General features: G+C 39.3%; 1 protein-coding gene across 3 annotated transcripts in view; it reads right to left on the minus strand.

Moving 5' to 3' along the window:
- CD47 (CD47 molecule) overlaps positions 1–24,792 on the minus strand; it is a 48,450-nt gene that overhangs the window by 3,230 nt on the left and 20,428 nt on the right. Inside the window, exons 3-10 of one of the 3 annotated variants that reach the window (XM_054045458.1) lie at positions 20,339–20,428; positions 19,445–19,543; positions 8,801–8,893; positions 8,170–8,265; positions 5,240–5,332; positions 3,077–3,105; positions 1,384–1,408; positions 660–687 (exon numbers count right to left, since the gene is read on the minus strand). In XM_054045458.1, the coding sequence (XP_053901433.1) occupies positions 662–687; positions 1,384–1,408; positions 3,077–3,105; positions 5,240–5,332; positions 8,170–8,265; positions 8,801–8,893; positions 19,445–19,543; positions 20,339–20,428 (551 nt within the window). In that variant the 3' untranslated portion in view covers positions 660–661. The remainder of the gene's footprint in view (positions 1–659; positions 688–1,383; positions 1,409–3,076; positions 3,106–5,239; positions 5,333–8,169; positions 8,266–8,800; positions 8,894–19,444; positions 19,544–20,338; positions 20,429–24,792) is intronic. The other 2 variants (XM_054045448.1, XM_054045465.1) reach the window with 2 other exon arrangements.

Genomic DNA, 24,792 nt, shown 5'->3' on the forward strand with positions numbered 1-24,792 from the left:
TTTCCCTCACAACCAGGGGGAAAAAGTAAGAAGTCTGCTTGTTTTTTACATTATAAATTCAGTTCTTGTTTACCCTCTTTTTACTAGAAAACTCTGTAGAAGATAGGAGTATTAGGAAGCTTATGACATCACAAAGTGGTACCTGATCAACTGGAAAGTGTTTTTTGTTAACACCTATTTAATTCACACACTTAACAACTGGTGGGAGGGCGGGGAGCTCTTTTTTGTCATGATTTGATACCTCTAGCCCTTTTGGTAAGAGGTAAGAGAGGTTGCAGTTTGTATCTCTGATTGTTACAAAGGAGACTTCAGCTAAACAAAGATTATAATACTTGACATTTATGCTATTTCCAAGATAAAAAATAGCAGAAATAATCCAATATTTAAACAATCCTATACACCTTTCACAATCCTTCTTTATACCATACATCATAAAGCAGTAAAAAAAAAGGATACAAATGCATCTGTCTTCAGATCACCTATAACATTCCAGTATAATGCAATATAACTTAAAGATTGCACCCTTCATGCGATCTGTATCCTATGCTGCATCATATATTAGCAGCATCCTTGGTACAGGTGATTTTTAATTTTAAAATCCCAGAGTAAACGTTAATTAACTGGTCAAAATCTACAGCAGCAGGTAACATTTGACTCACCATCATTCTAACATCACTCCTTTTGCATCTTTAAAAGTCAAGCAGAGGATTAGTAATTAGCCAAGCAAGTAATTAGAAATGTTACATGATTCGTATTCTGATTAGTTTTAAAATAGGTGTTGAGATATCACTACTTCCCAGTATGCCAATTAATGAATTTCTGAACAGCCTAAGGAAGACAGGTTTCAGGGCCACCCTTCTTCCACTGTAAAAATCCCCCACACCAGGCATTAACAGTGTTTCCTTCCCATATTGTTTTACTCCACCACCATGGGTCTTCCCAAACCCAAGAGATCACAGAGAAGAGGAGTGAGATTTTGCCTTATCCCACTGTGAAAGTCCCTTATCCCACTTAAATGCACCTCATAAAGAAGACTGGCTCAACAACAGCCTTCCTGGAGGAGCATCCCTTTTCCTCAGTAAGGCGTGGCCTTTTTGCAAAGCAGACAGGGATATTGTTCCAACTGTGATGCTACTTTTGTTCTAAAGCAGTCAGCTATCAATGGCTAGCAGGTGTAGACAGTACACAACACTCCCTTATGCCCAGAGTTGCAGGCATCACACAACATCGATACATCAAACTCTTAGTGGCTCAGGGAGCTGGATAATTTGAGACACCTTACCCAAAGCAACAGCACTCAGTGCTAACCAAAATTGTGACCCATCTCTAAAAGGCTTTGTATAATCCCTTAAGTAAAAATATAAGATTTTGGTTACCACCTACCATTAAGTGGTTCTTCTACAGCTTTCTGTAAAATATTTAAAAATATTTATATATATATAAAAAAAGCCTTCACATCTATTTTTGGCTCGCCACAGTTAAATTACTCTAATTGACATATACAGTAAGTAGTGATTCTACAAAAATGAAAGAAGCTGAAGATTAGTAACTACGGCTATGAAAAACAAATAATTGCACTCTCGTCATGTTATCTCCAACCAGATCAGGAACCTCATTTTCCTAGTGAAATGTGTAGAGGTGGCAAGAGATACACAATGAGACACACTACTTGTAAGTGAAGCAGCAACGACTTTTCTCAATATGATCACTGGCGCAGGAAGCAAACAGCACCAAGATTAAAAAGTACGAGTTAATAGCTCTACAGGAGACATCCCAAATTTTATCTAGTAGGGAACTAACCAGAAGCAAAGTAATATGGACAAACAGGAAACTTGATAGATTTTAAAAGGAAATTGATTAAGATTGACAGTCTCAAATACACACCCTTTCCCCCTGGGCCTCAAGAAAGTGTCAAGAGTTATTTTAGAGATGTGCCCCTAATAAAAATAAATCACAGGCCTCTGAGTGCAAGGTTACCATAGCCCTTCGGTTATAAAGAATTAAAAAAAACTTTTAATTTTAAAGGCAACTGCACATCTTTTTATAAACCCCTTTAACCCACAGCAATATGTGCTGAATTTCTCTTGATGGAGGCAAGCAATCCTAACCCTGATTTTCAGACCAGAATTTCATTGGGCTTCTAGACTCCTGTGTACTTTACTGTCCCACAAAACAATCAATCTGTCTCTCTTTGGAATCATCCAGTGCCAAATGTTGGGGCACTTAGCCACAAGTCCATCCAGTAATTAGACATCCAAAATTATACGGATTCTGCAGTTGTAAAAAGGGCCAGTTTGCATTTGATTACCCTTTGGAAAACAGGGTAACCACAATTTTAGGAAGCAATTGCACCTAGTATATTTAAAAAAAAAAAAAAAAAAAAAAGGCAGGCTGCAAAATGAGGATTACTTTCCTTAGAAAGATTCAAAAACATACACTTATTCTGCATGACCTAAAGATAACAGCCACTCTGCTTTCAGATGGCCTCTTCAATATTAGGGGTATTGTAAAGAAAATTATAAAGGGTATAGCATTTGTGTAGCTGGGAAGCCAAAAAAGTGCTAGACCTTCAGTGTGAAAGAGACTGCAACAAAGAAAAGATAATTGGAGTGTGTGTGGAGGAATAATTTATTAAAGACAGACTGAAATCTTGTTTATTAAATGTTTACACGTCTATTAGTGTCAACAAAGGGTGCACTGTCAACTGAAGGTATCCATACAGCCACACAAAATATGCAGCATGGTCAGTGGAACAGCAAGCTTCCTTAGACACAGCCTGACTACCCAATGGTCCTTCCAACTCGAGTTGGATAGGGTAGCTCTGTTTCCATTCAAATCCTTGGCCTGTCAGATAAGTTAGCCAGCAAGGGGACCAATTACAGATATCTGGAAGTAGATAATCAGGAACTGGACTAAGCCCACCAATTCGATTAACACAGACTACTGAACAACTACCATATAGCAGTGACTTTTGCTTGCTACCAGTCTGGTCTGAATTCAAACTAGTGGTGAAAGATGAGGTATGGTAATGAGATACTGAGCCTAATTACCCCAAATTTATTATTTTTAAGCTTACCCTTGGAGGTTGTTCTTTCTTGCTGTAACCTAAAAATATTACAGAACATAAAAATGAGCACGTTATTAGCTACATAAAAGAATTCAACATTTAACTGAAGAAAAAGACAAAAGTTGGAGGAAAGCAACAACAGTTAGAAGGAATCACATCATTGGTTATCCCAAACTACTTTGTGCGATTTATAAATTCTAGAATACTGCATCACTCTTCTGAAGAGGGGATAAATGTTCCTAGCACATGTGCTCCGTGTATTAATTCAGCTAAAGCACTTTGAGATCATGAATGAAAAGCATTACACAAGAGCATTATTATTGTTACTATAGCACTCTTGTGTTGGGAGCTATTGTTTCAACAATGATACATTTGCTATTTGTTTGTCCAGCTCACCACATAAAAAAATCTATCACATGAATACTGATCTTGCAATGGGATTTCACTGTAATAAAATCTGCTCCCTACCTTCCAAAACCATATCTAATAAGACTGTAGCAGCATAATCTGGTGATATAAAAACCACAAAAGTGAAGCTAAATAGTTTAGATCATTAGCATGTTGCACGAAAGCCAAACTCTGCCCTGAGATATGCACAGTGCCCATCAAAATCAACGGAAGTTGTGTTAGGGTTACTCTGTTGCCTCTTCTGGTCTCTCTCAGTTCACCCCCTCAGGTGTCAAGCTCCATGCCTTTACACCTCCTGGGATGGAATTCTCTGATTCTCCTATTGTTAGGCCAGGTCCAGAGTAGAGTACCTTGGGTATGAACCATGATAACTCAACAGGTCCAAGGGAGTTCAGCATCTGCAAGTCTTCATTTTGAGAGCTTGTGACCAATGGTTAATACAGGTGACCAGATCAAACCATTGTTTAATCTTAGCAGGTGACCAGATCAAACCATTGTTTAATCTTACCAGTATAATATAAGAATCAAGAATTTTAACACAACAAAGGGGCTATGTGTCTTTCTGTTTTACCCTAATCCCCACAACCCTATGTTAATGGGCCAGGCATGTTTGCTTCTTCAGACCATTGTGCAGAATGACGGTCTCTGTCAGTCTTCTCTCAACAAACAGCTGCCTGGCAACTGCCTCCTCCTCTAGAGAATAACTTTTAACAGTTTAGTGTCCTTTTGAACCGTTTTGGCTTCTAGCCTGAGCAAAACAAGTCTTGTAACTTTGGCTGGAGCCTGGAAGTAGTATCTTCCTAGTTCACAGCTCAAGCAATGTCACTTAATGACTTCCACCTTGCTTATGGGGAAGTGGTTTATCTAGAGTCACTGGGATGCCTTCCTGCTAGTTTCCTAGCAGCCTTGCTATTAAACTAAATTACCATCTGAATATAATAAACATTTCAATAATCACATATAGCCATACAGTATTTATCCCAAAAACCAAGTCACATACAAAATAAAGAACATATTACATATGAGCCCCACAACTTCCAGTCTGCACATATCCAGAAGCAGAATTGTCCCATAACTACATCTAATACACATGAATAAAAAAAGTTTTTCTCCCAAACTAGTCCCTTCCACCTACCTCAATTTTCCTTCTGCATTTAAGTTTCCCTCTGCCTGGATCATTTTACCTACTCACTTTTTGGTCACCCCCTGGGGTCTATTTCCTAAAGAAGTTTGCTTTTTACAGGTATTTATTGTATATTCCAAAAGCATATCATTAGATTATATACTTTTCTGATTACTTTATTCTGATACCAGTACTGGTCGAGGAGACCAATTCATGCAATGAGAAAAATACAAATCAGGCTATGTTAGTAAAACCAATTCTAGAGTTATCTTGCTGGCCAGAAACTTTCCCAGAAGTTTAGCTTTGAAAAAGCATAAGTGGGCCACATTGCTTACTCCAGGAGTTCCCTTCACAAAATATCTACCAGATGTTCTCCCCACTCCTCAAGAAAAAGGGTTTTTGGGGAGGAAGGTTCACATGAGGGAGGGGAATAGGTCATAGATCAGTGGAGAAAAGGAAACTGGTGTCTGGAATTGAGAGACCTGTATTTTTTTAAAACAACGTAACTTATCAGATCGCATGCTATTTTTAAATACAATTATATTCACCTACAAAAAAAGTGAATTCAGGGAACAGTTCTTCTGAACATTCAGATTAAAACACCAGAAAAAATGTAATAAAAAATATGAGGTGCTACTTACCCGAAAGAATCGCATAAATTAGGCCAACAAGAGCAATAAGAGCCATAATGGCTAAGCCAGCAATCACAACAGCACCATTTTTTGGACGGCATGCTGTTGAAAACAAATTAAACATTTATATTATTCTATTTTAAGCAGGTAAAGGAACATATAAGATGTAATTTCTCACTGAATTTTTTCTGTTTATAGCATGAGCGTTCATTTTCAACTAGTAAGGGACAATAGCCTAATTTACCTATTTTAACAATATGCAAAAAAAAAATCCTTGTAATTTTTGAAATGTTATTTAACATATACAATTATAGTAATCTGTTGCATTCTAAGGGCATTTTTAATTATTCAGTGTTTTTCTCCTTTAGATTAGAACTTCTACTCCCTATTTGCAATACTGCGCAAATTTAATACAATGAAAAATAATTTTGGTGAGAGACATAATTAAGTACATAGCAAACGTTTTGGGCCAAATTCTGCTCTCCATTACACAAGTCTAAATCTGGAGTGGCTCAAAAATATTCCCCAAATTCACATCAATAGAGCTGAGAGGAGAACTTGGCAGTTAAAATCTAACCTAATCCCCCACCAAAATGCCCACTCGCCCCAGCCCCAATTAAGAAAAGAATTTAAGTTTGACTTCAGTAGGGCTACTCATCTGCTCAAAGCTAGGCATAGGCTTAGACTCAAGGTCTCTAATTTCTACTGAAATATTTAAATGTTGAATTTTTAAAAAAGATGTTGAACATAACATTCAGAAATATACACAAATTATGCTGTCTTATGCTGTAAATGGGTACTGTGAAAGGGACACCATCAATTTGGGAAAATATCACTTCTGTTTGAAAATGTTGCTCCTACTATAATAAAACCACCACCTAAGATTACGATAAATGAAAAAGATTAGCAAAAAAGTTATCAGTTTATTTAATTGTTGCATTTGAAAGCATTTAGGCCATGATTCTGCAAACACTTACATGCTTAACTTCATGTATTTGTGTAAGTGTTGGCAAGATAGGATCATAGTGTATAGTCAGATTGACTCTTTCACCTCTATAGTCAGTTTTTCCTTTGCTAAAAGACCCTTTGAAAAACAAAGCAACAGAAAATCCTTATTTTTCTCAAAGGAGCTTTTTGTTTGTGATATTTTTAAAGTCAAGATAGTATTTAAAGGATGCTCTATCAGAAGCAGGATTTTTTTTAAAATTAGGCAATTAAAAAAAATCCAAGTTAACATACTTTTTGAAAACAAATTCTTGAAGCTATTTGTAAACAGTTTTTGAGGCCAGTGCAGAGATGGTATATTTTTTCCTTTTTAAAGAAGATCAGTTATTGAAAACTCTCCATAACTTTTCTTCTCAACCCCCAGCCACCATTTAAAAATAGTTACACCCTGTTCACACTGGCCAAAACAGCAATGCTACTTGACACCATTTTCAAGAAAAGTTTTTGAAACTGTTTCTTAACATGGTGCATTTAGTAGAACAGAGGCATAATTCTCTCAAGTCAAATTCACATTTATGCTTTCTAGGATAAGTCACTTCAAGACATCTACAAGAGACAGTATTCTGTATGAACACAGTTCAGTGTTCTACGATTAGTAGAGCCGTGCACAGATACAAAATTTGTATCTGCATCTGATCTGGGAGCCGCAAAAATGGTCTGCTGATAAAAATCAGATATCTGCGGATTCCCAAACACACTGCCAAGGTTGGCCAGCCCTAAATTTGCCCTCTCTTTCTTCTGAGATTACTTTGCTCTGTGTTTTACTCTTGAAGAAAAAAGCTTCAATTTTTTGCTGGCCTACTAGAAAATAAAAGCCAAACGTTAATCAGTACAATGCAAGCATTCTTCTGAGTTTACTGTTTAATGAATTCGCGTTCTTGCTGAAGCTCCTGTGATTCATTTGCCTCAACAATACAGTTAAAACCTACACAGCAAAAGCAAAGGTTTGACAATGTACGCTACTGATTTATTCATTTAAACATCAGATATGGATTCTGCCTCTGTGCACAGGGCCGGCTCTGGCTTTTTTGCCGCCCCAAGCAAAAAAAAAAAAAACACCTTGCAGAGTGGCCGGAGCAGGGTGCAGGGGGACTCCCTGCGCTGGTGCACCGGCTAGCGGGGGAGAGAGTGGGGGGAGAGAGAGAAGGGGGTGGCCAGGGCTTCAGTGGGGTGCTGTCAGCGGCCCTAACCACCGAGCTGCCTGCCGGGAGGGCTCCGTGCCGCGGTCGGCTGGGAGGGAAGGACGCGGGCTGCCCTGACGGGCTTGCTGCAGGGCGCTCCCTTCCTCCGCACCGCTGCCCACTACAGGGCGGCCAGAGCGGAACAAAAAAAAAAAAAAAAAAAACCAAAACAAAACCAAACGGCCATGCCACCCTAGGATTGGGCCGAATGCTGCCTCGTACAATCTTCCACCCCAAGCACGAGCTTGCTCGGCTGGTGCCTGGAGCCGGCCCTGTCTGTGCACGTGTGTGTTCTTTTTAAGATTGTGGGACAATCAAAACAACACAGTAATGAGGGTCAATGCTGGTTGTAGGTGACTCTCTAGGGTATGCAGTGTTGCAAAATAAGTAGTAAATTAAAGCAATCCTTTTTTTAGGCAACTGCTTGCAGGATGCAGCCATGCTGGATAGTCATACTAGTGAAACTATAATATGTAACATAATGCCTTTAGGCTATTTTTCCTTCACCAGATACAACAGTAGTAACACAGCAGTCCTAGAATACATTTATAACAATTCTATTGCTAAATCATGAAGCAGAAAAGCCATTTTACAAAATATTCCAGTGTTAATGTGCAAGTAAACTGTTCCCACTAGGTATAGACAAAGGTAAAAAGAACAGATACAAAAAAGTATTTTGTGCAAGAGACTCATTGTTACACCAAATTGCTAAAATTAAGTATATTTTCTTTTAAAAGAAGGTATAATGCTTACCTGTAATGCACAGACCAAATCCAATGACAGCAATCAAATAACCAAGTGATTCCAGAATTACCACACCAATTGCAAATGATAGATTATTCTCATAAACTGGGGGGAAAAAAAACAAATATTCTACTGTAGCTTTTGAAAGGACAACAAAAGAAAACATGTGAGGTTTGTGACCCAAACTGGACTAGGAACCAGGATCTTCTGAATCCTAGTCCTGGCCAGCTTGTGTGATGACTAAAGAAATCCTGAGCCAAAGAGGTAGGGCTTTCCCTTAAAGGATGAGGTACACAATAAAAAGGAAACAACGTAAGTGGAAAACTAAACAAAAAATCCCCCCAGGTTGTAATTCAATCCAATCCTATGACCCTGGATGAGGAATCTGAGCTACCCAAAGACATTCTACCCCCAGCTACATCTCCCAAGCAGCCAATTCAGTTCTTTTCTTCAGCACTTAAACCAGATGATCTCAGACTATCCCCTTGTTCACAGGACATTAGGAAGACCAGGACCCCAGCACACTGTCACCGTGCCTATTTATGAATGACAAACATCATGTTATAGTAAAAAAAAAAAAATTGTTTCTAATAGTAGATTGAGAAGCTTTTAATGAGACAGTAAATAAATGAATCCTCACCTATCTGAAGCAGAAAGTACTGACATGGCACTAAAATCACAGCAGGGAGTACAATTAAACCAAGTCCAATTTGATTCTCTGGCTTAAAGTCATCTGTAAAGAGTTGTACAAATTAGTAAAACAGAAAATCATGGCTGACATTAAGCACATGCAAAGCAATAACCTCTTGGGATCCTCACACTTTTAGGGATCTGGAAATCCCATGCAAGGTCTGCAACTCACTTCCTGACCTTTGATCTCTTTAAGCAGTGGGACAGGAGGAGGAAATCAGTTTTTGGCCTAATTCTCCCCTTCCGCAATTTGGAGCTCTGCAAATAAGGCTGCCCTGGAGCAAATCCAAATGGAGTAATACATTTTAAATAAACACCCAGTAATTATATAACAAATCAAACCTTGGTGAAGATTTTGTACTCTCTTCTTTCAACGCGACCCGATAAAACACGAATTCGGATCTAATGCGGTAAAGCAGTGCTCCGGGGGGACGGGGCTGCGCACTCTGGCAGATCAAAGCAAGTTTGATATAATGCGGTTTCACCTATAACGCGGTAAGATTTTTTGGCTCCCGAGGACAGCGTTATATCGGGGTAGAGGTGTACTATCTTGTCTCCGGATTCTTCCTTCTATGCTGGTGGATGCTCTTGGTAGCGAGGTTCACTAAGGTTTCTGAGCACTCCACACACAGATCCTACTGAACTTCACTTAGATTAAAGACATTGTTCTATTCTGGTAAAGTTTGTGGCTCAGCCCAGTCAAGTACTGGACCAGACCAGTTTATGGGTTAGTATCCTAAGAGGAGGAGAGAGAATCTCTTCTAAGCCAGTTCCATATATATTACCACATATGGGGCCAGATCCTCAGCTTCATCAATTTACAACAGCTCAGGATCTGATCCATTATGTTGGATACTGATATTAACATGTTTTGATATTGCTTTGTGCAGATTTGCATGTTAAACAGAGGTCTGCAAATATGGACAAAGATTAAACTACTTTTTGAGCCCCAGTTTATAAAAACTGAACTCCAAGGATGAAATTTAAGCAAGCAACCTCTTATGAACTCGGAATTACCCATTAAGAAATCAAAATAGAAAGAGAGTATACATTTCAAATGGCATCATTATCAAGAATCAATAAACCCAAACATAAGTGTTGCTTTTATGTTTACTAGATTTACTTTTTTAAAAAACAAAATCCAGTAAATAATAATACTTAACACTATACAATCTATACCACTTAAACACATTTTAACAGATTTTTATATGTCTTTGGACTCAATCCTGCAGCTGCTCTGCATTCAGAAGTCCCACTGACATCAATTGGAATTCTGGGTGAGCATGGAACAGGAGTTAAAAAGCCCTTTAATTACCGTATACACTCGATCATAAGCCGGTTAGTTTATAAGCCAACCCCCCCCCAAGATGGATAAGTAAAAATGGAAAAAAATTTATGACCCATTCATAAGCCGACCCTATAATTCAGGGCTCAGCAAACTTTGGCTCCCAGGCCATGAGGATAAGCCGCTAGTGGGCTGAGATGGTTTGTTTACCTCGAGTGTCCGCAGGCACAGAGGTAAACCTAAGTAAACAAAGTGTCCCGGCGCGCCAGCTGCTTACCCTGGCAGGCCAGGACAGCAACTGGTGGGGAAATTTTTTGGGGTGGGGGAGAAGCTGGGGGTCAGTGGAGTAACCCCTGTGACCACCCCCCACATGACCCCACCCCAGACCAGGACCCCCACACACTCCCAATCCCATCCCTTCCCACCTTATCTGGGGAGGATGTCTCTGGCCTGGCTGAGCTGCTCCTGCAGGCTGGGCAGGGCAGCTGCAGCATGTTCCAGCGGGCTGGGCCGGGCGGCGCGGCCACAGCTTGCTCTGGGGGGCAGAGCCGAGTAGCACAGCTACAGCCTGCCAGCCCCAGAGTTGCAGCTGCTTCAAAGGCTGGGGGGAGAGCAGCATGGCCATTAGCGGAGAAATTCTAGCCCCGCCTCTTCCCTTCTGGCTGTGCTGCCTCTCCTTGCTCCCTCTGTTGGGGGGAGGGGCTGTATCCCATCTCTTCCTCTCTATACTCGTTCATAAGCTGACCCCCTTCTCTGGTGCTTCTCTTTTTTACTAAAAAAAAATCGGCTTATGAACGAGTATATACGGTAAGTCTTTTAATCTACATATGAAATTGATTTTCTTTTTGCAGTTTAAAAATAAAAAGAAACTTTCAAACTAAGAGAAACATCTACAGTATGTTTAAAGAATTAGAAATATACTTATCCAATATTTCATATTTCCTTCGGATTTTTTGGAAGCTGAGCTGATTCTATCGGATTATGCAGCTAAGGACTCAATCCAGAAACCACTTATCCATAATGTATAACTTTAATCAGACAAGTAGTCTTCTGTGACAATCACCCTTGACTTTAATAAATAACTTTAGTCACATGTATCAATGTTTGCAAAATCCAGGCTTAAGTCAGTACTTTGTAGCTATGGAAGTTATACAAGCAATTTTTTTCCTCCAGGATCTACATAGTCGTACTCAGATTTTGGCATTCTTCTCTCATGATAAATATGGAGTCTGCTTTTACATTAAGGGGAAAGACACACTAATAGCCTGAACTTACACAACTAAAGTCAATAGGAGTGCTATCATTGACTTTAATGGGAGTTCTGATTGGCTCAATTCTTAAATTATAAACATTTTGACTCCACCCTCCAAGGAAACTTACTCTGCAGCTCATGGAATAACACTGATCTACTCTGTAACTACTAGCCCTTGCTTCTGGATAGTTTTGGGCACTTCAAGTAAATTGCCTTGCTCTGTCTCTCTGTATGTGTGCACAGACAGCAATACAAACAAACAGAAATCCATTAATTTCTCAACTGCCTCTCTCTCGGTCTCCAACCAAATCGAATACTACAGTGCAAACGCCATACGAGTTACACAAGCAGAAGTCTTGGATTGTTGTTAGTTCTTTTGTTTTTCTGGGAAGTTCTGTAACAAGGGAGAAGGAGCAGAGTGTGCAACCAGAAAGGAGCAACACGGGTGCAGAAGCACGACATTGGGGGAAGAAGAGAGAACATTCTTTAGAGTGCAGCCTCCATTGTTGATTTCAACACCTGGTAACTGGAGCAAAAACTGCCATGCATGCAGGTCATAAAGAAGGCCCTATTTGGGAATATTTCCAAGAAATTCCTGTACCTCTGGATAAAAGAAAAACCTGAACATGTGCCAAATGCAAACAATACAACGAGAAGATGTAAGGCCCGGTTGCCAGAATGAAACATTATGAAAAATAATCCTCAGAAAGCAAAGACTTTGAAGATGATTATGTAGACATGTCTGAACAATCAGGATCACGTGGTTAGTAAACTTATTTTTGCACTAGTCTATGGACTGCCTATGAGATCTTACTATGCTAGTGAACGATAACTTAGATTGCGGTCATAAGTTTGTGTTTTGGGTGGATTACTTATGAATTTCAAAACGTTTGTGTTTAAAATATAATTGACATATTAGTTGTGGGAGTATTTATCAATTAAATTTTTACTGTTACCGCTGCACTTCTGAAATGATTTTTTATTGCTCAATATAATCAAATATAGTAGGTGAAGATTTTCTGTTTAAAAGTAGTTTTATTAGGCATTTATTAATTTTAACATTAAATTTTTTTTTCAAGCTGTCTGGCATGTTTGAGATAAGCATTTAAATAGATGTAGATAATCCTTATCATTTATTTTCACTATACAACTGGGTTTAGAATAAACTGTATCATTTAAACAGTGGGACAAACAGCTGCAATAGGAAGAATCTTTCATTTACAATTATTTTATTTTATTTTTTTTTAAAGCAAGGCACTGAATAATAGTGAGTGAGAGTAACTTTTTTTTACCATTTTATTTCAGGATTCACTTATACATAAGGAGTTAAGAACATCCATCATCTGAATGTCTACAACGTCAGAGCCATCTGCTGGTAGCACCAGCAGTGCTGCAACTGAACATACATCAGACAATAAATTACCTATATTAAAAAAAACCAACAACAACAACAACAACACCTTCTCTTCATCATCCAGTAAAATCATGGATGAGTTTGTAATCAGGACCAGCTAGTCCATCAAGACCCCATAGACTGCTCAGTTCATTTATGCAACAAATTCTCCCTTTCATCTTGTTCGGAATAAACTTTTCAATGACATGCTTCAATATTAAGATGAAGGCTCCACTCGGCAGAGCAGACATTACTGAAAGGTTGCTGGATACAGTGTACGAGAAGGAAACTGAGCAGCGTGCAAAAAACATTGACAAGAAATTCTTTAATCTGGGTCTTCATATAGGAAGAGCCAATAATTTATGCTTGTGTGGCAACAAAAGATGGGGTTGTCAACCTTATAGAAACAACTGGTACCCCAGAATACTTAAAAGTATTAAGAATACTTAAAAGTAAAAGTAGCAGCAGCAAAAGCTATAACAAACTGAACAAAAATTCAAGTGTCAAGTGCATAGCTTTTCACAGCAGCTATCCTTTAGTCCTATGTTGACTAATCTGACTGAAGAGAAATGTAGAAGATATGCTAGTTCTGTAGCCTTGGACGAACTGCAGAAAGATAGCTGCTGTATTGCTAATGCTGTTGACATTTGGAAAGTCAAGAGACACGGAAAAAAGAAATACTCAGCAACAAACTTAAATTTCAGGCAGTAAAGAAGTGGATGGATCAAGCACTTACTCCACCTCATTTTCTTGCCAGTATTCTCAATTCAAAAATGAGGAGAGAGTGGATGAGGTCTATTAGTTCTAAAAGTTTGAAGGACAGTCACAGTAACTTAGGAAACTACTGTCATTTTCAAGAGACTTAGGCAAGTAGGAACTTAAGCTTCAGTCACTTGGGCATATTCCAAAATTTTTCCAGGTTGACCTGAAATAATCAGTTTAATTCACTGATTACTGTTAATCTCTTCGTTCCTTTAATAAATTATTTAGTTGTAAATGTGAAACATGTTTTGATAAAATAAGTTCATGTATCCAAAACATTTAAGGTTGCTTTATTTAATAAAAGTAATTTTATATGCTGTTTTGTGTTTAATTAAATTTCAGTTACCATCCTAATGCAGCTTGTCACAAATCATGAAGAAAAAGTTAATTATCTAGTAAATAAGCAATATATCATTCACCATTTTCTAACATTCTTTATTAATTGTACATTTTGAGTATCTGTAAATAGTAAGCTATATAACTTCTTAAATAAATGTATATTGGTATAGCATACCCTATGCAGCAAAAAGAGGAACCAAATCTATTCTGTGCAAAGACTCTGTTTAGTTGTAAATCAATATGTTTAATGGCTATACAAACTAATGAGAATGTACCTTTCTTTAGAAAATAACTGAAGGACAAATGGAAAAACTGATTAAAATCAATTATTTAAATTGAGAGTTTCCACTTGGTGATTTAAAACCCAATCTACCCTGAATCAAAGAGTAATTATCAATGGTTCACTGTCAAACTGGGTGTATATATCTAGTGGGTCCTCACAGAGGTTTGTCCTGGGTCCGGTACTATTTTATATTTTCATTAACGACATGGGTAGTGGAGTTAGAGAATATGCTTGTAAAATTTGTGGAGGATACTAAGCTGGAAGGGGTTGCTAGTACTTTGGAGGACAGTATTAGAATTCAAAATGACCTTGATGAATTGGAGAATTGGTCTGAAATCAACAAGATGAAATTCAATAAAGACAAGTGCAAAGTACTACATTTAGGAAGAAAAAATTAAATGGACAACTACAAAAGGGGAAATAACTGGCTAAGCAGTAGTACTGCTGAAAAGGAATTGGCGGCTTATAGTGGATCACAAATTAAACATGAGCCAAAAATGTGATGCAGTTGCAAAAAGGCTAATATTCTCGGATAATATTAACAGGAGAGTCGTATGTAAGATAGGGGAGGGGCAATTGTCCAGCTCTATTTGTCACTGGTGATGCCTTAGCTGGAGTACTGTGTCCTGTTCTGGGGTGGCATACTTTAACAAAGATACGGACAAACTAGAGAGAGTCCAGAGGAGGGCCACAAAAATTATAAAAGGTTTAGAAAGCCTGACATACGAGGAGAGGTTAAAAGAACTGGGCAAATTCTGTCGTGAGAAAAGATGACTATAGGGGGGCCCAATACCAGTCTTCAAATATGTTAAGGGCTGTTATAAAGAGGACAGTGATCAATTGTTCTCCATGTCCACTGAAAGTAGGAAAAGAACTAATCACTTTAATTTGCAGCAAGGGAGATTTGGGTTGGATATTAGGAAAAGCTTTCTAACTATAAGGATAGTTAAGAACTGGATTAGGGCTTCAAAGGGAGGTTGTGGAATCCCCATCACTGGAGGTTTTAAGAACAGGTGAGGGAAATACCTGTCAGGGATAGTCTAGGTTTACTTGGTCCTGCCTCAACCCAGGGGGCTAGACTAGATGACCTCTCGAGGTTCCTTCAAGCCCTAAATTTCTATGGTTCTATAAGACATTTGGAAAGATAAGCAAGCGTATGTTTAAATTTTCTCAGTAAAAAAAACAAACTTTGAAACAGAAGGTAAGAAGGCTCCTTTGTGGTATGCAACTTTAATTTATGATCCTCTATTTCAAGTAATTTTAGCTGTACTGGAAAAGGAAAATTGGTAAAACATTGTTGAGCAAGTGATCTCTCTTTCAGATCACTGACTCTATATGAAATTCCTAGGGGAATGCCTCTAGCGAGTCCACCTTTTCACAACTATTGTTATGGCTCCCCTTTACTGATCAACCTATGTAGAAACATTGATTCTATCAAGAAATTTCAACTCCTCCTACCTTCTCATCACAAATTACCCATCTTCCCTTTAACCGTTTTTACTGATGGTGCCAGGGTGGATTTGATTTAAATCAAATGGATTTAAATCACTAGTCAGGAAGACTCGATTTACGCATGGATTTCTACATAAAAGTGCATTCTTGTTGGTTGTTATAACCTTAATACCTATTCTTCACAATTCAGAGATAGATGTAGGTTTCATTTTTAGAAGGTACACACTATACATTTTTAAACCGTGATTTATTTTCAAACTTTTCAGATTAGTTTTACAGTTATATCAGAAAATGAATGATTATTTGGTTATTTCATTTACCAAAGGTAATTGAAGCAGATATTTATGAAGTCATTGGGAGGTGAACTGTCTCCAATTCAACAGATTAATCATTAATATTTGGAGGATTTTCTTGCCATGCTGTATTAGGAGGAGAACATCACCAGACAGACATTTAAATTGTTTTATTTAACTAAAACAACGACGTTAGGTATTCTGGATTTTTTTTTTCAACAGCAAACATATAATATTTTAACAAACAAGCATATAAATTTTTGAATTTAGTTAAACAGTCAAGATTTTAAAATCAGGTTTGTTTTTGTTAAAATTGTTTAAAATAGTTAAATGAAATATTAAAAAAAAAATTAAATCGACTATGTCAGCCAAGTCAACATGAGAAACTTAAAATATTGACTTCTGCAGCTAACTCAGTCATCTTCACCTTCATTTTCCTGTTTGTTCATAATCTGGAAAAGAAAAAACAAGCTTTCCTGCTTTTTCAGGTCCCAAACGATTTCTCAATTTGGAATGATTTAGTCCAAAGGAAGAAAATATTTTTTCTACACCAGCAAAAGAAGCTACTGCTGTTGAAAGTGTGATTATCACTTCAACAGTCTCCGAATCCAAGTACTTCAGTGACTTCCACCAGTTCACTGGTGCGATTTTCTTTAAAACATCATCAGCAGACATATATATATCTTGAATGGTTCACGCTTAGCTCTGAAGTTTATTATAGTTGACATTATGGAGGGATGATTGCTGGATGCCCATGTCACAGCCAACCCCTCGTCTTCAGCAGTTAAGGTCTGACCCTGGTAGCGAGTACTGAGAATATTTGCAAGAAAATGAGCTGGAGCTAGTGCCTGTCCCATTCGTTTTTTTAATGCTTGTAATTTAATTCTATCATTGCATATTTCTCTTTTTAAGATCTCACTCAGTTCCTTCCAAATTTTAACCGCATCAGCAATAAAACAGCTATTTCCCTGCATTTTGAAGGCTACAGAAATAGGCTTCAGGATACTCAGCATGTGTTCAACATTTCTCTTAAGCCCAATGTTGAGAACTTTGGCTGTGACAGTGCCATCTATTTTTTCATGATTTTGTTCACTATCATCAGATTATGCCAGTTCTTGATATAGTGCTCAAAACAGTCCACTACTGAGTTCCATCGCACGTCTTGTGGGAGAGTTAGCTTGGTTCCTCCCACTTTTTTCAGAGCAGCTGCTGCAAAGTGGTTGTTACGGAAGTATTTTGGAATTTCAACAACATTAGCTTTTATTTCTGGAACACTGAAGTCTTTGGCTAAGAGGTGCATCAAATGAGCACTGCAACCATTTGTTATTCGCTTGGGACTCTCTTCACTCTCTTCTAAATCATTTCTTCTCATCTTGGATACATTTGTAGCATTGTCTGTGACCAAGCTGCATACTAGACACTTGAATTTTTTTTCAGTTTGTTATAGCTTTTACTGCTGCTATTTGTAAGTATTCTGCTGTGTGTGCGCATTTCCTGATGTATCAATTCTTTCTGTAAGGAAGACATTCCCTTCTTCTGTTGTCACACAAGCACATACAACAGGATCATTGTGGACATTGCTGCACCCATCAAGACTCAGGTTAACAATTTTACCCTCTAGATCTTTTGCACACTGCTCAATTTCTCTTTCAGACACTTTATCCAGCAATTTGCCTGCAACATCTGCTCTATTGGGTGGACTGTATCCTGGTCTTAATGACTGAACCATGTTAATGAAGTGCGGTTCTCAATCATACAGAAAGGAGAGTTTGTTGCATAAACAAACCGGGCAATTTTTTCATCAATTACCTTTTTTTGTAATCTGCTGGTTCTTATCACAAACTTATCTATGGTTGTTTCTGGATGATGGAGATTTTTTTTCTTTTTGCTACAAGTGATATACTGTGGCTATGTGACATACATGAGGTGACAAACACTATCAATGCAGTTATTTAATTATTACCATATTGTTCATTTACTGACACTCAGTACTACTTTAAAGGTGAAATTGTAAAAGGAAGATCTGCCTATTTCAGCTATTTATTTTTTATCACAACTGCATCTAAAATGATGTTACCATATAGTAACAACTATATTTTTTGCTCAAACATGAGAATTCAAGAAGAGTCCAGAAGGAAGACAGTCAGTCCTTAAGAAGTATGAAATAAAAAAGCTTACTAACCTGAAGATCCTGCATGTTCAGACATGTTCCTTTCATCATTTTCAACACAGGTTCCTCTGAGAAGGAACACTTCTCATGATGTTGTTTCATTCGGGCTACCAGGCCCTGCATTTCTTTGTTGCACTGTTTGCATTTTGCACGTATGCCTGTCTTACTCACAGGTAGAGGAACTTCATTAAAATATTCCCAAATTGGGTCTCTTTTACGGCCTGCTGCCATTATAGGTTTTCCCTTCTAGTAACAGAATGGTATGGTAGATCTCAAATCAATGAAGGCTACACACTGAAAGACCTCAAGGCTTCTGGAATATGCTGTTCAAACAGTTTCACTTTTGTTTCTATTGCCTGTTCCTCCCTTCTCATATTTATCTCCAGACTTCTTCTCCTTGTCCAGAGCTATTCTGCCCCCAACAATCTTCTATTCAGTGAACTTTTTGAAACTTTGCACTTTTAGAGGTAAGGGATTGACTCTGTGTAGACAAATTTGCAGAGGGACAATAGGGTTGAGGTCTGTTATTTCTCACCTCTATATAGTATTTATTTATTTAAAAACATTTTTGCCGTTAACAAGCATGTTATCTCTGGAGACACAAATCCACAGTTTGAGAACTGCAAAACTAAGCAGTATCTGATAAATTAAATAAATAAATTAATGGAGATACCCCATCTCCTAGAACTGGAAGGGACCTTGAAAGGTCATCGACTCCAGCCCCCTGCCTTCACTAGCAGGCCCAAGTACTGATTTTGCCCCAGATCCCTACGTGGCCTCCTCAAGGATTGAACTCACAACCCTGGGTTTAGCAGGCCAATGCTCAAACCACTGAGCTATCCCTCCCCCCTAATGGTATCTTCTAGACTGAGCACTGAGTCCCATTGGGTAGACAGAAAGATTAACCTAAATAATCTATACGGAATCCCATAAAATTGGGTCCCTAATCCATGAACTATTGGAACTCATTTACAAAACTTTTCTTAAACATTACATGAATACGTTGTCTCATATTATAGAATTAGAATTTATCATCCCTATTCCATGATGAGATATCTTTGAGCAATAATGTATCTTAATTAAAACTATCTTTAAATTGTTTTTTCCTCAAAAAGCATTTTATCAAAAACATTTGATTTAAATTAAAAAAAAATCCGATTTTTTTTTTTTTAAATCATTGATTTTTATCCACCCTGGATAGTGCACAGAAATTCAGTATTCTACCAACTAAAACACAGAAGAGTAAACTACTGGCCTGATTTTCAGAGGTGCTAACAACACGCATTTCCCAATGAAATCAACCTTCCGTATGCTTATCAGTTCTGGCCACTAATACGTTAGACGACAAATAATTATTACACTTACCTGAAATTAAAAGACTAAAACCAACAACAGCAGAAATTGTGATGACAACTCCTGCAATAAATAAGCCGATCTTCAGAAGTCTAGTTTCAAATTTTGATACTAAGGGAAAAGGAAAGTCAGAGAGATAATTTGTTTAGAAATGAAGTATCATTCACAAGAATACACAGCTTTTAAATTATGACCATGGTCAGAAAAAGGATCCCTTGAAGAATGGCACCTTAATGTTGTACATCTTTCCAGTTTTCCCTGTACTGACAGCAATAAAACTTGAGATCAGTATCCTAGATAAATTCCTAGATTAATTTATCTCCTGCCTACCACAGGGCACAAGTCAACTTTCATTGATTTCACTGCAAGCTGGATCAGTTCCATAAAACCCTTTTGCCATTTCAATTAGATATGCTTAGTCTTCATGTCTTTTTCCTTTTTTTTTTAATTGCATTATGAACTGGTTGTTCAGGTGATTAGGATGCTAGCCAAGGACATGGAAAACCTGCATTCGATTCTCTGCTTAGACACAGACTTCCTGTGTGACCTTGGACATCTCATAGATTTGTAAATTCCAAGGCCAGAAGGGACCACTGTGATCATCTGGCCTGACCTACTGTATAACAGGCCTTAGAACTTCCCCAACATAATTTAAAACTAGACTGAATAGCCCATTATTAAATATTTGTTCCCCTAAGAGGTACTTCTAGACTATAATCAAGTCACCCCTTAACCTTCTTCTTCTAAAGTGCTACCCAATCTGGCTTCTACTTTCCATCTGATTTTTTAAAAACACTACATTCCATTTTCTGTTACTCCATTTTACCCCCCTGCTTCATTTATGAAAATGATATTAGCACTAACATTCAGCATTTGTAAAGAATTTAAACAAAATTTAATACTTACCAGTAACGGCTAACTGAATCCAATAAAACAAAATAGCCAAGACCATGCAGAGTATGATGAGAATATTTTCTACTGGTGTAAACCACGCCACTGAATTGAGACACAAAAAGAGGGAAAAGGAATGGAGAGGTAGATATAATATAAACCCAATAACTTCAAATTTTAAGTGCTCGTTTTAGCCTAGTCTGTAGACTGCTTAACACTCTCTTTGCTACAAATTTTGAAAGCTATAACTACTCATTCAAGGTTCCAATTACTGTAACTCCCAATTCCAGAAATATATATGTTCCTTATCCACATCTGGACTAAGGAAGGCATTAGCAAGGTTTTTGTTCTTGTTTCACACATTTTACCACCACCACACATACTGGTATTTCTGCATTGATCTCTACTCATAAGTACGCTCTGATTTCACCTCTCTTTCTCTTGGTTGCCTTTCTCTCACTAATCTCTCATACCAGGTTGCCAGCCCTTCCACAACGGCTCTGGATGTGAGCAGAGCCAACTGAAAGTTACAATACTTTTGTCAAGTGCATGCTGCTGTTCATGGGCACAACATGCAAAACAGCAAAGAACAGAAGGAGAAGAGAGTCTATCCAGGTAAAAAGTCATATGACTTTGTATGACACCTTCTGGCATGCATGCCAAGGGTTGCCTCCCAGTTACAGGCCTCAGCAATTTCCAAAATACCACTACTTTGCTAAAAGGCATGCATAAACTCGTGCATTTCTGCACTTAGCCTTCTTGGTTTAAATTCATACACCAAAGACCAAAGTCACCTTTTCTAAATTGTCTCTACTGTTCCTCTATTTCTGCCTCTCCACTCAATGGAATTTTGCATTTTCAGCTACTACTGCTAAAAGTTCACACCTTCAGCTAGATTTACATTGCTCACACACATCCCTGACAACACAACTCAACAGCCATAATCCCAGCCCTGGAAGCAAAGTGTTAAGTACAACTACATCACCATTTTGTGGTGAGACAAGCTGCCACACTCTTGACACCATGCATTGGACTCCTCATGGTTAGCAGGATGCTCAGCACTTCACATGTATGCCAGTTTGGTGTTGCCAGAATCACTGCTGCATGGAAATAGGATAGTAGCATGCTTGGGGCCTGATGTTCCTGGAGGTATGGGGAAGGATGCTAGGAGCAGGGCCACGATGAGGAAATCCCAAAGGGTTCAAGGACTTGGGGAGTTTGTGGGGAACAGGGGAAATATATCAACTTCCCTGTCGCAGTGAGAGGACTGACTTAGTAGGTAGTTTTATTGAGGGTCCTCTGTTTGATCAATGACCATATGGCAGTGGCACAATCACAAGTGATACACCTTGGGATTTTTGTGGAGAACAGTACAGTAGGGAGAGTGATGAAATACACGTATTTAATAACGTATTGTTCCACACGATCTCTCTGCCAAGAAATACTGGACTTTGTCTTTTCCATGTAGCCAAGCACACAGGCTAGTGGATCTCAGAAGCCATTCCAATTTATCTGCCTTCCCACTTTGCCCCACAAATGCACACCGGGGCTGCCCATTAAAATGTCCACCGTCAGGGACAGGGCTACTATGTCTTTCAAAAAAAAAAAAAAAAAAATCATAGCCAAAAGAACTTTGACAGTGAATATAACTGGGCACCATAATTAGGTATCCACCAACATTTCCAGACACATAAAACATATCAGCAAACTCATGTACCGGGATTTATTTATTCAGTCATTCTATCTGTACTGCATGAGAGAGTATTACACTACTCTATCAAGAAGGCAGTGTGACCCAAAGGTCAGGGCACTGGACTAGGAATCAGGAAACCTGGGTTATGTTCCTGGCTCTGTCACTGACTTCCTGTGTGACCTTGGGGAAGTCACTTCACCTCTCTGTTGAACAATTTCCACCACTGTAAAATGAGGCTAAGTACACTTTTCTATATAAAGTGTTTTGAGATCTACCAATTGAAAGGATTATATAAGAGCTAAGATATCATTGTTGAGAATATAATTTTACAACTCAGTGACGCTAAAGTGCAGACTGGGATGGGATTTCCATTATAACCCCTTTTACAGTCACTTCTGTTAGATTTGTACATTGTGTCATTACTATATTTTTACCCTAAAAGTATCTTTGAAAATTAAATAAAAGCATAAAAAAAATAAAAAAATAAAATATGCAAAGTAGTACATTACAAGAATCTTAATGTTACTTTGGGAACCTGAGTTGCTTGTCTTATCTGCAATTAAAAATCTCAGACTTAACTTTGTATTTACATTTTCTCACATATATTGTCAAATCCAGTCATCACTTTGCCACCACAATATTCTCCATTAACCAGGATTTTCCAATGAACACTTTGTCTCTCTTGGCTAGTGGTTCTCAACCCGTGGCCCGCTTGCGGTCCAATCAGCACACAGCTGCGGCCCATGTGACATCCTTAGGGCCATACAGGTAGTATATGTATTGTGTGGTTTCAGCCCACATAACACATCTAGAGAGCTGCATATGTGGCCCACAATAGTAAATAGGTGGTAAACTACTGCTCTAGGCACTTCTGCTGCCTAGTGGAAAATGAAATCATGGAAGCCAAATCCAGTTCCTGTTCCCAATACCCAGGCTTTATGCTTCTTTCAAAACCATGCTGCTAAACAAAGAAAAATGTATGACCACTAACCAAATTCAATGTTTGTATATCAATGTTTCACACATAAAGATAACAGTTCTATAGCAGCGATCCTCTATCTTTTCTGGTCAACAATTCAAAAGTCAAAAAAGTTATGCTGTGACCCATCGCACTCCACAATTCTTTGCAGTCACTGAGGTCTGGTGGAGTGCAACTGGAGGCTGTCTGAAGCTACTTCTCTACTCTGAGCCCCTGGCAGAACATTTATCATTTAAAGAGGCTAGAGAGGTGACTCCGCATCCCAGGAGCGAAGAAGTGTGAAGGTCTGAGAAGCAGAGCAAAAGTAGCAGGGAACTAGTCGCTCTTCCCCTGGTTCTATAGTTGTGTTCTACTAGGGTTACCATATTTCAGCAAGCAAAAAAGAGGATGGGAGGAGCCCCGCCCTAGCCCCTCCCACTTCCCGCCCCCCCAGAACCCCCAACCCTCCCCCCGTTCCTTGTCCCCTGACTGCCCCCTCCTGGGACCCCTGCCCCTAACTGCCCCCCCAGGACTCCACTCCCTATCTAAGCCTCCCTGCCTCTTGTCCCCTGACTGCCCCAACCCTTATCCACACCCCCACCCCCAGACAGACCCCTGGGACTCCCACGCCCCATCCAACCACTCCCCACCCCCTGACAGCCCCCCCCCGAACTCCCAACCCATCTAAACCCCTCTGCTCCCTGTCCCCTGACTTCTCCGATCCCTCTCCCCACTCCTGCCCCCTGACAGCTCCCCCCCAGAACTCCCAGCCCCCCACCCCCCCGCTCCTTGTCCCCTGACTGCCCCCTCCTGGGACCCTTGTTCCTAACTGCCCTCCAGAACCCCACCCCCTACCTAAGACTCCTTGTTCCTTGTCCCCTAACTGCCCCCTCCTAAGACCCCCCCAACTGCCCTCCAGGACCCTACCCCCTACCTGTACCCTGACTGCCCAAAACTTTCTCCACTCCCCCCAAAAAGCCCCCCCACCCGTTTCTTGACTGCCCCCTCCAAAACCTCCCTGCCCCCTTACCCTGCTGCTCAGAACAGGGTGTTGGGCTCTGTGCCAGCCGGACACGTGGCTGCGGTCCCCAGCACAACAAAACCCGGTCCCTGGCCCTGCACAGTGCTGCCGGACCAGGCTGCAGGGGAGAGCTGCCCTTGTATCAGCACAAAGTGCTCTCGCTCCCGTTTTGCTACGCTGCATGGCAGAAACCGCTCCCAGTTGCAAAAGGGGAGGGCTGCACTTTGTGCTGAGACACTTGCTCAGAATGCAGGGCGGAGCTCCTCTACAGCTGCTCCGGAGTCCAGCCCGGGACTTCCCTGCAGCCCTCCCAGCCGCTCGCTCTGCTCTGCCGGGGGAGGGGGGAAATCCCGGACATTTTGAGTGCTTTACAAATTCCCCCCGGACGCTATTTTTAGCACAAAAAGGAGGACATGTCCGGGTAAATCCGGACGAATGGTAACCCTAGTTCTACAGGATACATGCAGTTAACTGAAAAACCACTACCGCCACCTGTAACAATTACAGTTAAGTGCTATTTGGAGCAGCAGAACAGTAATGCCGATTGATATTAACTGGGAAATAGTTTTAATGCCAATTGATATTAAAACAGCATAATTGAATGTTAAACATGATGTACAGAAAATGCTTTAAACAGCATTTTCCATTAAATTAGTTGACATTAAGTGGGCTTCACTAATAGCTTATGCTATAGCATTAACACCTCCAATCGCCACAAAAATTACACAACTCTGGACCAAATATTGAAGTTCATACAGTGGCAAAACTGCAGATGAAATTAATGGGAGTTTTGAATG

Source organism: Malaclemys terrapin, chromosome 1 (genome assembly GCF_027887155.1).
Source record: "Malaclemys terrapin pileata isolate rMalTer1 chromosome 1, rMalTer1.hap1, whole genome shotgun sequence".
NCBI lineage: Eukaryota > Metazoa > Chordata > Testudines > Emydidae > Malaclemys > Malaclemys terrapin.